Source organism: Epinephelus lanceolatus, chromosome 15, assembly GCF_041903045.1.
Source record: "Epinephelus lanceolatus isolate andai-2023 chromosome 15, ASM4190304v1, whole genome shotgun sequence".
Taxonomy (NCBI): Eukaryota; Metazoa; Chordata; class Actinopteri; order Perciformes; family Serranidae; genus Epinephelus; species Epinephelus lanceolatus.
Window position 1 is genome coordinate 25,207,104 of NC_135748.1, and position 13,285 is coordinate 25,220,388.

General features: G+C 39.9%; 2 protein-coding genes across 4 annotated transcripts in view; one reads left to right on the forward strand and one right to left on the reverse strand.

Moving 5' to 3' along the window:
• The window catches only part of wdr25 (WD repeat domain 25), a 65,502-nt gene extending 60,667 nt beyond the window's left edge, over window positions 1–4,835 (reverse strand). For 2 of the 3 annotated variants that reach the window (XM_033642717.2, XM_033642719.2), the window contains exons 1-2: window positions 4,712–4,835; window positions 3,288–4,036 (exon numbers count right to left, since the gene is read on the reverse strand). In XM_033642717.2, coding sequence (XP_033498608.1) covers window positions 3,288–4,019 — 732 coding nt within the window. In that variant the 5' untranslated portion in view covers window positions 4,020–4,036; window positions 4,712–4,835. Of the gene's footprint in view, window positions 1–3,287; window positions 4,037–4,513 lie in introns of all 3 variants that reach the window. The other variant, XM_033642718.2, reaches the window with a different exon arrangement.
• Window positions 4,836–5,130: 295 nt separating this feature from the next.
• Window positions 5,131–11,703, forward strand: wars1 (tryptophanyl-tRNA synthetase 1). The gene is made up of 11 exons (XM_033641864.2): window positions 5,131–5,224; window positions 5,569–5,689; window positions 7,120–7,336; window positions 9,191–9,299; window positions 9,392–9,511; window positions 9,625–9,807; window positions 9,979–10,079; window positions 10,252–10,364; window positions 10,508–10,681; window positions 10,765–10,905; window positions 11,047–11,703. Exons 2-11 carry the CDS (start codon window positions 5,576–5,578, stop codon window positions 11,203–11,205), a joined length of 1,431 nt encoding a protein of 476 aa, XP_033497755.2. The 5' UTR covers window positions 5,131–5,224; window positions 5,569–5,575; the 3' UTR covers window positions 11,206–11,703.
• Window positions 11,704–13,285: the final 1,582 nt, after the last annotated feature.

Below are 13,285 nucleotides of genomic sequence, written 5' to 3' on the forward strand. Positions count from 1 at the left end.
AAAAAAAAAAAAAATGAGATTATTATTTTTTCATGAATGGATAACTCATATCAATGAATAAAGTGATGCTTTAAAACACACTGCATATATATTTTGCATTGTGTTTGTCATCAAAACTCAAAATATCCTCAATTTCTGAAGTATCCAGATAACAGTATGTTGAGAACCTCATGAGATGAATATTCTGTGTATATAATCAATAAAATCCATTATACGTTTATTGTATCATTAGAAAATTAAATTAGAACAGTATTTCCCCCTATTCATTTATGGTGACATTCAAATCTTTTAGTTTTAGAGTCGAATAAAAAGCAAAAGCTATAAATCTTTCATAAGATTTTTTTGACATGTATATAAGTAATATAACATCTTGAGTTTCCTTTAAACACTCTTTAAACACAAATCATGTATTTTAACAATATGACTTGTGCTTCCTCTTTGCTTCACGGTCAGCCATGATTGTTTAAAAAGGGGGCGTGGCTCTACTGCAGTCCACTTTAGATAATGAGGAATAATGTGATTGGTTTATTGACATCCCATCAAATAAATCTGTGCATTTGGGTGGGGTCAGATGACAGTAATCATACTGTGCAATCCAGTCTCCATACCACCATACTATATAATATGCCAGGAAAAGATTTAGTATCTCCGAGTACATAGTATGTGAAATGCAGTGTGCCAAAAATACCAGAATGTTCTACTACATCCAGTCCAATTTTGCAGTAAATAAGCCAGCATGCTTTTCTGACTATTCTGACCCACAATACTCTGCTCAGTGGAGGTTACGTCACATCAAATGAGCTGCAAACAGATGACAGCTGATTGACAGCTGTCAGAAGTTACAAAGACCAAAGACTAATCGTATTATTCGGAATATTGATTGTTTAAGTGAACAAGATAATCATAAATTTCACAAACAGCAAAAGGACATAACTATGAAAATGACGACAGAGAACTGCAGATGTAATTTCACAGTCGCAAATATGTTAGAATCAACAACCTGTGAAGTTATAACTTTAAAGTTAAACTATATATATTGCAAAGTAACAACAGCAGAGCTCTCTAGGTTGATTTCTATTTTATTTCCACGGTAACAGATACAAAAGCAAGAGGGTCAAAGTTCAGGGCCTAATATTATGAGAAAGTAGTATGTCCTGATTGTGTGCATACTGCATTTAACAGTACGTACTTTTTAAGGGCAGATGCAGTAAAAAGCAAAAGGATGTGATTCGGAACGTACCCATAGATCTAGACATCCTAGAACAGTTATGTCCATTGGAATGGACAGAGGATGTGAACAGGTTAACACTACCTTGGAGATACAAAATGCAACTCTCTGAACTCGCCCAGAGATGGGAGGTCAACCCTGAGAGCTCTGCTCCTGTTGCTCTACAACAGTAAAACTACATGCATTTCTCTGTCATCGTTATTTTAATAGTTATGCCCTTTGTTTTGTTGGTCATAATTTATTCTATCAGCTGTCAGCGAGCAGTCATCTGTCTGCAACTCAGCCTATGTGACGTATCTTCTGCTGCACAGAGGATTGCCAAAATAGCCAGAAGAGCATGCTGACTTACATACTGCAAAATGATTGGATGTAGTAGGACATCCTGGTATTTTTGGCATACTATACATTGGGACATACTAAATCTTTTTTTGGCACACTAAACATTATGGTTGTATGGGTATTAAAACACACAGTGAATATCTTTGAGTGTTTGACACTTGATCACACAAAACAAGCAATGATGCACTTTGGGCTTTAATATATTGTAATCTGCATTTTCTAAAAATTATTTTCTAACTTTTACTAGACTAAACAATTGACCAATGAATACAAACAATCTATGAATAATTGATAATGACAAAAACTATTAGCTACAGCCCTACATTATTTCAAAGTTTGTGGTTAGTTTCACTTATGGTTGGGTTTTACTAAAGTGTGGTAACTGGTGAGTGTGAAACTTAAGCACTGTTACTATGGTTACCTGCAGTTTATTATATTGCAGTTTTCAGTGTAATATTATTTAATGAACACCTGCCACCCGAGCAGTATTTTCTGTGGCCATGGCATGAAAACATCTACAGTTATTACACAGCCAGAGACTTCTATTGATACAATAAATAACTGGTTTTATTGAAATAACTGCTTGTGGCTGTGAAGAGGGGCTCCTCCTGCTCTGTCACAGTTCTGGTTGTCAGATTCCAGTTGAAGCATGCATTGCCAGTAGTTAGTCTAATTTAAATTACTGCTTGGAGGCTGAGGATCTCTGCAATCATTAAGAACATTTAAAGAAGGAAAAAATAACCTGTTGAAAATCCTCCACATAAATTGAGCAAAATGGCTCACGAGACACGTGCACAGAGGAGTAAGAGGATTTCATATGCTCCTCCATCTATTGGTGTCGCAGAAAACAGCTGGTTAGGCAGTCTGAGATAGAGAAGAAGAGAAATCCCTGCATACAAACAACCAAGTCTTCCCCTCCCCTTCGCTCCTCGTCTCCACCATCTGCTCCAACGCGCCCTTTCCAGGTGCCAGAAGAGGTGGCTGCCATACTGCTGCACTTGTATGATTATGCAAATGAGCTCATGCATATTCAAAACATTAATTATTCAGAGTCCTCTTAGGATATTGGTGGGGTTCGTGGTTCCACACTGGGAAAGAAATATTTAGTAAATGGTGGACACCTGCGTGACTTGACCTTTACAGTAGGCAAATGAAGGATTGTTTTCCTGGTGTGAGATAGAGAAGAGGAGGGGGAGGGAAGAATCAGAAAGAGAGAGAAAGATAGGAAGCCCCACGGGTCCTGACATACATTCAACTGACAGTGACAGATATGATTCTAAAGAAAGTGGTTTGTGGTACATTTATAAATCGAGGCAGCGGGGGCAGATATTATCTCACTGCCTGTGACTCTGTGCCAATTACACTGAATGTCAGGTAAGTGATTATCTCCTCAGACCTCCCCGATGCACTTGGCACCTGCCTGAAACTATACTGATAGTGACAAATGGAATGTTGTGTTGTAAAAAAAAAACAACACTGTTCCAGATCCCAATGTGCATGCAGCAGTCAGCTTGAAAGAGGATGACAAATTTTATGACACGGGTAAACAGAATAATACATCTAAATCTTGAATTGCATGTCATAGTTTGAATAAAATAAGCCTAGATTATTGCACTACAGAAACACTGAATCCCCTCTTTATTGATTTCATATGTTCCAAGGCAAAACATCCATGTGCATCATTCCTGAAGTCAGTGACAGTTTTATTGTAGCTCATTACCTTGACAGTTTTGTCCATGGAGGCAGACAGCAGCAGATGACTGAGATGAGGCACAGGACACCATTGCACTGTGTTGACTGGACCCTGGTGGCCTCCCAGGCTCATCAGAAGCCTCCTCGGTATCCCTGCAGCACCGGGCTTATGGGGAAGATACGGCTTTATTCTCGCCGACACGTCTGAGAGAATCTGGCTTTCCCTGGTCTGGTTTCCTGAGACTTGGTCTGCTGGGCACTGTGGGTCCACCGTCTCTACTGAAGTGGCAAGTCTGAGTCTTTTGGGAATGTATGGTCTGACACCAGACGGGACAGTGTGGTGTCTTTTTGCTGGGGCAGACGCATCCCCAAAACTTTGTGTGGTGTGAGGAAGAGTCTGCAGTGATGGGATCTTCCCCTGAGTCAAAGGTAAACTCAGAGGAGCTGCTGTATCTCTAAAATGTTTTTCTTGTGCTGTCTTGTCAGTGCAATATTTTCTTTCCCAGTCAAAATAGCTCTGTGGCTGTAGTGAAAAACTGCTTGTTGCTGAGGCATTTCCATGATATTCCAACACTGACCTATCAGGGTCAGGTGCGAAGCTGTGAGGGCTCGGTGTTACCTCTGAGGACTTACTCAACCTGACTTCCTGGTTTTGTTCACAAGATCCAGCTTGGACAGGGGCTGATACTCTCTCCTCTGATTGCTCAAGATTATCATCCTCTGATTCTTCTGAATCTTCGTAGGCCACTAATGAAGTCATCTTCACATGATGACACCCTAAAAATAATTCAAGGAAAATAAAAGGACATCAGTTGAGATGTCAGTGTAGTCAATCCATTGGAGGCACAAGGGTGACATCTAGTGTTGGCTTGGATTTCTGCACTTAAAAGCACACTGACTTGTCACTGTTAGTTTTTTTACAACAGCAGTCTAAACATTAAAATACCTTGACGTTGCCATAAATTTACAAATGTGTTGTTGTGTTAATGTCACTAAAATTACATGTGCAGCAGCCAGACTGCGAGAGAAAGAAGAAAAATCCACTATAGCCTCATTTTTGTTGAAACTAAGATGATTTGGGGGAGCATATTTTTAGCGTTAGCATTACGCATTTTAGCATTACCGTTAGCTTAACGTTAACTAGGCTAGCGTTACGTGGGTAAGTTGCCCTTCTATCAGTCAAAGCGTAGCCATAACTAACTAGCTAAGTCAACTTACTACCTTCGCACAGACCAAAGCATCTGTAGCAATTACCTTTATCTTGTTCGCTACCGTTAGCTGTCTGGTAAACGTAAGTTACAGACACGACGCTGTCACCGTCACTTAACAACGCTAAATAACGTTAGGTTGTTGTGTCTAACTGCCACTACTGTTAGCAAAACTTGCTAACGTTGGTCGTTTGAATTTCTGAGACAAAGCCTAATATAGCCGACAAAGTGAAGCTAACGTTACCCGGTGATTCTGCCTTTAACTGTTGCACCTGCAACCTGACAAAAACATTTAATATCCGACTTGTGCGTGTTAAAACAATCAACTGTCAGATCCAAAATCCCGCAAAATCAGTACACGCTAGGCGGAGTTTCAGAATAAAAGTTTTGTTTCGATTTGACTACTTGTGTCCCCATGTGCTTACGCTCATAAGCTTTTATTTTGAAAGTAGCCGGTAGAAACCGCAACGGATGTCCGACCCCTTCGATGTACACTGCATTAAATGTATTCAAAATTAGTTTAACTCGTTGGTTTCCTATAAAATTAAGCTGACAAAATTAAAGTAAAAAAACTTCTGCGTATTTTATGTATTAAACAGAGTGTCCAAAGTGGCGCTTTTGCAGTCATTACTGTATAGCGGAACCTTTGACGAAGCCTGTTTGCCTGGGGAAAGTTTAATCCAAGGACTACCTCCTCACTCAGGCTGATGCAAGTTGTATGACTGAGCTGTCAGCTGTCTGTGAAGAATATCTTAAGGTATGCCGGCGCGTCACTTATGTAAACATAAATTACAGTAGTCTCTCCATTATTTAATGTTTTTTAAAATAATTTTATAATTAATAAAATACGTTAGCGTGTCGCAAATCTAGTGGTAGAGTCAGACCATTAGCTAGCTCCATAGCTGTAACGTTACCAAGTTAGCCGTGGTTCACAGATGGGAGAGTTCTCATCGGCTGTGGAAGGAGATACAGTAACACTAGAGCCGATACAGCAATAGTAACTCTATTAACCTTATCCTATATGCTATTCGGAACATTCATTTATGTTGTAGATATGGTCAGTAATTAATTTTAATCTATTTATCACTGTTGCCTGATCAGTGTGAAGATGACAGACTGTCAGGGAGATGGGGAAGGAGCCAGCAGTCCAATGGAGCTCTACGAGAAACTGACAGCACAAGGAGACACAGTCAGGGCCCTGAAAACAGCCAAAGCAGAGAAAGTAAGTACTTGTAGACCACCATGTAAAAACTGTGATTTGACTCTGTGGGTTAGTTATTAAAAGTTGGTTAAATGTAACCCCCCCAAAACATTTCTGTTACTCTCAGAGGTATCTAGCCTTAGATGGTTTTGTTTTCCATGTTTTAAGATGTCTGCAACAACCCCATAATAGTGTGATGAATGCAATTTTGCATGTAGGGCTCACAGTAGGGTTAAGCAATATAATAATAATACATTTTATTTATAGAGCGCTTTTCATAGTATTCAGAGACACTTTACATTAGTTAGGAACAATCATGGAATAGAGTACACTTAAAGACATACAATATTCATTCACACATTAAAAGCCGTCTTGAATAGATGATTTTGATGACTGGGAGAGGTCCGTGAAATCTCCAGTGTGTTTGAAGAGAGTGTCAGAGGGAGGGGGCAGCTATGGAGAAGGCTCTGTCACCTCAGGTCCAGTGCTTGGTCCTGAGTGGTGGAGTCAGGAGGTTGGCATTAGAGGAGCGGAGATTGCAGGAACGAATGTGGCGGTGGAGCAGGTTAGTGAGGTAGAAGGGGGCCTGGCTACGGAGGGCATTATGAGGGAAGAGAAGGACTTTGAGCTGGATGCGTTGTTAGACAGTGAGCCAGTGGAGGTTCTGGAGGACAGGGTTGATGTGATCATGGCAGTGGGAATGGGTGAGCAGACGGGCAGCAGAGTCCTGAATGTACTGAGTGGAGTTTACAGTAGTGAATTCTGGATGTGATGAAGGCATGGAGTATGACGATATTATCCGTGAGACAATAATTGGGTACCATTGGAGATTTTGCCATACAGTTAAATACCATGGTAGGGATCCTAATCGTTTCAGTAATCATGCTATGGTCAGGTTACATTTTGATATGATTTTTGCATCAGTGTGATGTACTGGTATTTGTTAGGTGTTTAATTTACTCACTTAACCATTTCTGTCTAACTGTTTTACCCTTTAAGAATTAATTTGTCAATTAGAATAAAATATTGTGATGTAAAGTTACATACACTGTGATACCCCTATCTTCCAGCACTGAAAAATGATATCCAAAGCCTTTTAACTACAAAATCTTTTTTCAAAAAATGGTATTTATTTACTCTGGATAATTCACTCAACACTCCACTATTTGTTTTTCTGGAAAGGCAATCACCGATTAATTTTTTTAAAAAATATAAATGTTAATGTTGCGAGTATCACAAATAAAATTCCATTCATCTTCATTGTAGTAAGGGGATGCAGACATTTCAGAAACAGATATGCCAGCTGTAACCAAAAGTTTTTGCATAGCATATTGGTGATCTGAACCTTTAAAATATAATAAAAGCTTTTACAGTGTCTCTTGATTTTGTTGGGAAAAAGGCTACTTACATCAGTGTGTGTGTTATCTGACAGCAGTGTTTGGGTTTCTCAGGCTGAAGTCGACGCTGCCGTCCAGTTGCTGCTAAAGTTGAAAGTAGACTACAAACAGATGACAGGTCAGGACTACAAAGCAGGCTGTCCGCCCGCAGAAAACTCTGTTGCCCCTAACAACGGGCCAGCAGCAGATGGTGTTGATGATGAAGACACAGTCGATCCATGGAACGTTTCCACCACTAACGCCAAGGGAGTGGATTACGACAAACTCATAGGTAAGATTCAAATAAAATCCAAGTGAGGTCCTCACATAAAGAGATGAAGTTTTATGGCAAATATATAGTTTTTAAGTTGGTTAAACTATGAATGAGGGCAACATGTCATTTAATTTACACACAATTCACAACGGGCCTCGTGCAGCAACATTCTCTTCAATTCCTCTTATATTTTCTCTTAATTTTGTGTAACTCCACATGTACCCACCTTCAGCATATGGAAGCATGTGGAGTTGACCCTAAGCCTAATCCATCTTAACCATCCAAATCAGTTCTTTCCCAGGTGTGCTGAATGATGAATACCACTTGATCATAAGTAACCTATCTTCATAGGTAACACTCCCTAAATACCGTGAAAGGGCAGGTGCTGTGCCGTGTGCAAAGACTCTGGCACATGCCCAACAATTAGAAAGATGCCACCACACAAGCTGTAAGAAGAGGAACTTCTGCAGGAGTGAAATCAATCACTGTGTTAAATAAAACTAAAGTAAACATGTAATTTTCCAAGGTGTCAGGACTGGTGTTGGAGGATAATCTTTATGATGATGGTTAAACATTTGTGATGCTGTAAATTCCGTGTCAGCAGCAGTGTTGGAGGAAATATTCAGGGGCCGTATTCACAAAGCTTCCTAGTGCTAAGAGTTGCTGCTAGTGATGAAATTTTAAGAAAATTCTTAGAATTGTGATGTTTTCTTAGAATTTCCCCTTAAAGTTAAGATTAGGTCCTTGTAAAGATAAGTGATTCACAGAGCATCTTAGACCTTAAAAGAGCTCCTAAAGTGAAAAACTTTTAGGAGCAGGGAGGAGGACTTTTAAGAGGCTTAAGAGTTTCTTAAGCAGAGGAGGAAATGGTGGAAACACATGAATGACAGTGATTAGATGAAATGCTACAGATTAGATCATGTGGGGATAATATGTGTGGTTGATGTCATTAGAGATACACACATATTTACTACCTAATGCTATAACGCCAGAAATAAAATGATTACAACACTAAGATATTTGGGAAAACTGGAGAATTGCAACAGTGCAGCAGTGATGACTTGGATCTGTGTTAACCTTCCATCAGCAGATTGAACACACTTATAACAACACTTTCACAGTCAGCAGTTCATCTCATTTCCACTGGGTGTCCACACCATGCAGGCTCAAAAGGGTGTGTCTGTGACAGCCAATCACATCTGTTTAAAAAAACATACCTCGCAATGGCACCTCCTCACTAATATAAAGTATTAAAAAATAAAAGTACTAAATGCAGAAAAATTTAAATCAGTTTAATGAATAACAAAATATCAAAAAGAAAAACAGCAGCATATTTAAGAAACTGGAACTATAAAATGTTTTTAAATGAAAAAAATTACTGAAACGATCATAAAAATATTTCTGTCAGCTGACTAATTGTTTCAGCTGAACTTTTATATTTTCATATGCTTTGTGTGCAAAAATTCTAACTTGTATAGTAACTAGGAACTAAAGTTATCAAGTAATTGTGGTGAAGTAAAAAGTACAAAGTGTAAAAGGAGTAAAGAGCGGCATGAAATTAGAATGCTCAAGTAAAGTTAAGGTACCTCAAATTCTGTAAAAATTATGATCATCAAATATAAAACTCTTTCAATGTGTTGGACAAACAATTTGTGGACTGTAAGAATGAGATGTTTTTTCTTATCTTGTTAAGAGTGCTCTCGACCATTCAGAAAAATGTCTCTGACCTAAGAAAAGAGCACAAGTAAGAAATCATTGGTGAATCCCAGAAATCGATGCGTACTGACAAGTTAAGAAAAAATCGTAGACATGAACAAAAATAGGGGAAATTTGTCTGTAATACACGACCCATTGTGTCTTGTCTTTCCTCAGTGAGGTTTGGCAGCAGTAAAATTGACAAGGAGCTGGTGGACAGAATAGAAAAGGTCTCGGGACAGAAGCCTCACCACTTTCTACGAAGAGGAATCTTCTTCTCACACAGGTCGGTAATTTAGGAACTGAAAATATTTAATTAGTGTGATCATTTCATGTCTTCCTCGTTCCTAACTTGTCACTTGTCGCTGTGTCTGACAGAGATATGCATCAGGTACTGGATGCGTACGAGAAACAGAAGTCCTTCTACCTGTACACAGGCAGAGGTCCGTCCTCAGAGGCCATGCACGTTGGTCACCTCATTCCCTTCATCTTCACCAAGTGAGTTCTCCTCGCAGTAATACCAAGAGCTGTCTAAGAGCATGCACGTTCAAGTGTTCAGTCAGCAGATCATGAGAATTAAGTTGGAACTGTAACGTACTGTCTTGTTGCAGATGGTTGCAGGATGTATTTGACATCCCCCTGGTGATCCAGATGACAGACGATGAGAAGTACCTGTGGAAGGATCTGACACAAGAAGAATGCCTCCGCTTCGCTGTGGAAAATGCCAAGGACATCATCGCCTGTGGCTTTGATGTCGACAAGACCTTCATCTTCTCTGACTTCGGCTATATGGGGTAAAATATGACAAAAATAACTTGACATTTCTGTCAGCTGCTGAGCTTTCCTGATGCATATAAACCCTGACATAGTTATTAGGGAAAAATCACCTGATTCGTTCACATAACAGCATATAATTTTGTTGTTATTTTGTCTTTTAATCTGTTATTTAAATGTACTTTTTGCAGAGCATGCCCTGAATTCTACAGGAATGTGGTGAAGATCCAGAAGCATGTGACATTCAACCAGGTCAAAGGCATCTTTGGCTTTACAGACAGTGACTGCATCGGTAAGACAACTGTAAAATATCCAATGGGAAAACGAATCAGTCTTTGTGTAAAAAAATGTGTCTGTGTAATCCTGTGTTTGTGGTTTTGATACATTATTCCCTGATCCTGAAGTGTATTTATGCGAATACCTTGTTGGTTCTTTATGGTGATTAATATTTTCTATCCATCCAGGAAAGATCAGCTTCCCAGCCACCCAGGCAGCCCCGTCCTTCAGTAACTCTTTCCCACAGATCTTCAAAGGCAGAAAGGACATACAGTGTCTCATCCCCTGCGCCATCGACCAGGTCAGGACAGTGTTACAGTAATAAGGAAACCTGAGCAAATTGGCTTGATTCCTTTTAAAAACACAGGAAGAAGGCAATGAGCAACAAAAGAAGTAATCATGTTTCACAATTAAATGTTAGCATCGAACCTCTCGCTCCTCTAGGACCCCTACTTCAGGATGACCCGTGACGTAGCTCCAAGGATCGGCTATCCCAAACCAGCCCTCCTGCACTCGACCTTCTTCCCAGCCCTGCAGGGGGCGCAGACCAAGATGAGCGCCAGCGACGCCAACTCCTCCATCTTCCTCACTGACACACCCAAGCAGATCAAAAACAAGGTATTACTAGTTATTACTATTAATATAGTTACCAGTCAGATTTATGTTGCCTCAGGTTGCTGACTCACATGTGTCATACACAGGTCAACAAACACGCATTTTCGGGAGGAAAAGACACAGTGGAAGAGCACAGGAAGTACGGTGGAAACCCAGACGTAGATGTCGCCTTTATGTACTTGACCTTCTTCCTGGAGGATGATGAACAGCTGGAGAAGATCAGACAGGTGAGGATGTGGAAGACAAAGGAAACAAGTATCTTCCGAACTTCATTTCTGTTTCTTGTCACGCTCTTTCCTCTGTTTTGTTTTCCTCATTCCCTCCATGACTTTCTTGTTCTATCTGTATCCTCTGTGTCCTCTCTGCAGGACTACACAAGCGGAGCTCTCCTAACAGGAGAACTGAAGAAGCTTTTGATTGAGACTCTGCAGCCAATGATTGCGCAGCATCAAGAGCGGCGCAAACAAGTCACAGACGAGACCGTCAAGCAGTTCATGACACCCCGGCCTTTAAATTTTAACTTCTAGCTTGCGTGAGCAGCTGAGACAGCAACGTCCATCATGTCACTAATCTCAGTTCAAATAATTAATTATCTTTTTCCATGTAAGATAACTGTACTATGTCAGGGGGAAGAGGGACATTTTCTCACATCAGGACTGAAGGGAAACATGTAAATTATCGGAGCGATGGTGTGCTTCTCTGTGTCTGAGCATGGCCTTGTGCTCGCCGTCATGCTAACTGTCATGCTACCTGTCAGCTTCACTCTGCAACCAAGTGTTCAAAGCTATCCTCATGAAGTGTTTGTGTTCGCAGTGTCGCTGTAACGTCACACTCCTTGCCCTGAAATCAGTTCAGGATGAATGACAATTAAAGCAGAGTACAAATGTACACTGTTGCAAAATCTGCTTACAACATAGCTACACTTTGAAATATGGTGGTTAAAAAGTCTTGCTTGAGCTGAACATTAACTCAAGAAGAACTTTATGCCAAGACTAAAAATTAAACTGTGCTTGAACAACCAGAAACAGATCTTTTGAAAACATGTGTCTCTATGGTCACACAGCAAAAGTGTCCATTTTCAGTGATAATATCCGACACAGGAAGATCGACATTGTGATACATGACTGCACCATAGGCCTTTTTCACAGCAGACATTTTTAATGAGGGCTGAATTGTATTGAACAGGGTTCCCATGGCCAAGAAACTCCTGGAAAAGTTAATAAAATTAGAAAAAAACTGTTCTTGAGGCCTGGAAATGGTTTGGAATTCACAAAATGTTTTGGAAAGGTTTCAAATTACAAGATATGCATAGACCAGACCAGCATCTCTTCAATGTTGAGGCCACACCCACTTTTGGGGGGAAGAAACACACTGTCACAGCAGCAGAAAAACAGGAAAATACAGAAAAGCTGTTGCATAGTAGGTTAACCAAGATTTTCACATCAACATATAAAGCACATTAGATATGTGAAAAGTGTGCAATAAATCCTGCAATGATGCTAGTAATAGTTACTACTGATAGATAGCCATCGTTAGCTTGCGTGGGAGGCTAGCTCAGTACAGTCATACTGTAGAGCAGCATCGTACTGTCGTCTCCGACTAAATGTCAGACTTGATCTAATCTGGAAATCCATCGGTAAAAAAAAAAAAAAATCGCAGAATCTGTCTTGAGAGATTAGCCTTGATCAAACAGTTGGCTAATAATAGGTTGGTTATTTACAGACAACGCTTAACGATACCTCAGCTAACTGATGGCGAGAATGTCTAACTAGCGAGTAAAGTAAGCAAGAGCTAGCAGTTTGCTTTTTCGCAAATGCCTGGGAAGGGCGTGCGTAATAGTGTATGGCTGTGCCGTTATATAGGTCTACCCATTTTAAACTACATAAATAAAGTCATGGAAATGGGGTAACATATTATCGAAGAGTTTAGAAAATTCTGTGGTTAAAATGTGTGGGAACCCTGATCGGTTTCAGGCTCACTGTCACAAACTCATGGCGTACTGAGACACTTGAATACAACAGAGCCATCATCAATGTTAATAGTGACACCTAAGCTTCTCCCACTATGACAAGTCAACATGTTTATTGAGAAAAAGGCCTGCTGTCATACACTGGATTTGAGCACTGAAGAATGACCGCCTGTACTTGTGATTTAAGATAAACAATACATGGCTGATCCTGAGATGACATCAATGCAGTCAAGTGTCTGAGAGCAGAGGACACAGTGTTAATGAACTGTATATTTCAGTAACATGGGGGTGAGTGGGAGATGTTGCTAATAAAACAGCATGGTAATAATAAAGATACACTTAGTTTGTAAGAGGTAGGTTTAAAGAAATAACACGAGAAAACATGGATATTTATGACTTTTATCTGCTGCCTGACTCAGAAAGTGTTCTCCAGAAATGGTGTCACTTTATCAGCTTCGTCACAGCATAAACACTCAGAGGGAGATGAAAAATTATGAAAACATGATGAACAAGAATGTGATGTTTTGTCCTGGAAGGACAACTCCCTAAAAGTCACAGTGAAACATGTATATTAAAGGTTTAGTTTGCAGTTTTGGAGAAAGATAGTTGATTGTTGAGTTTCATTCCCAGCTCATCAA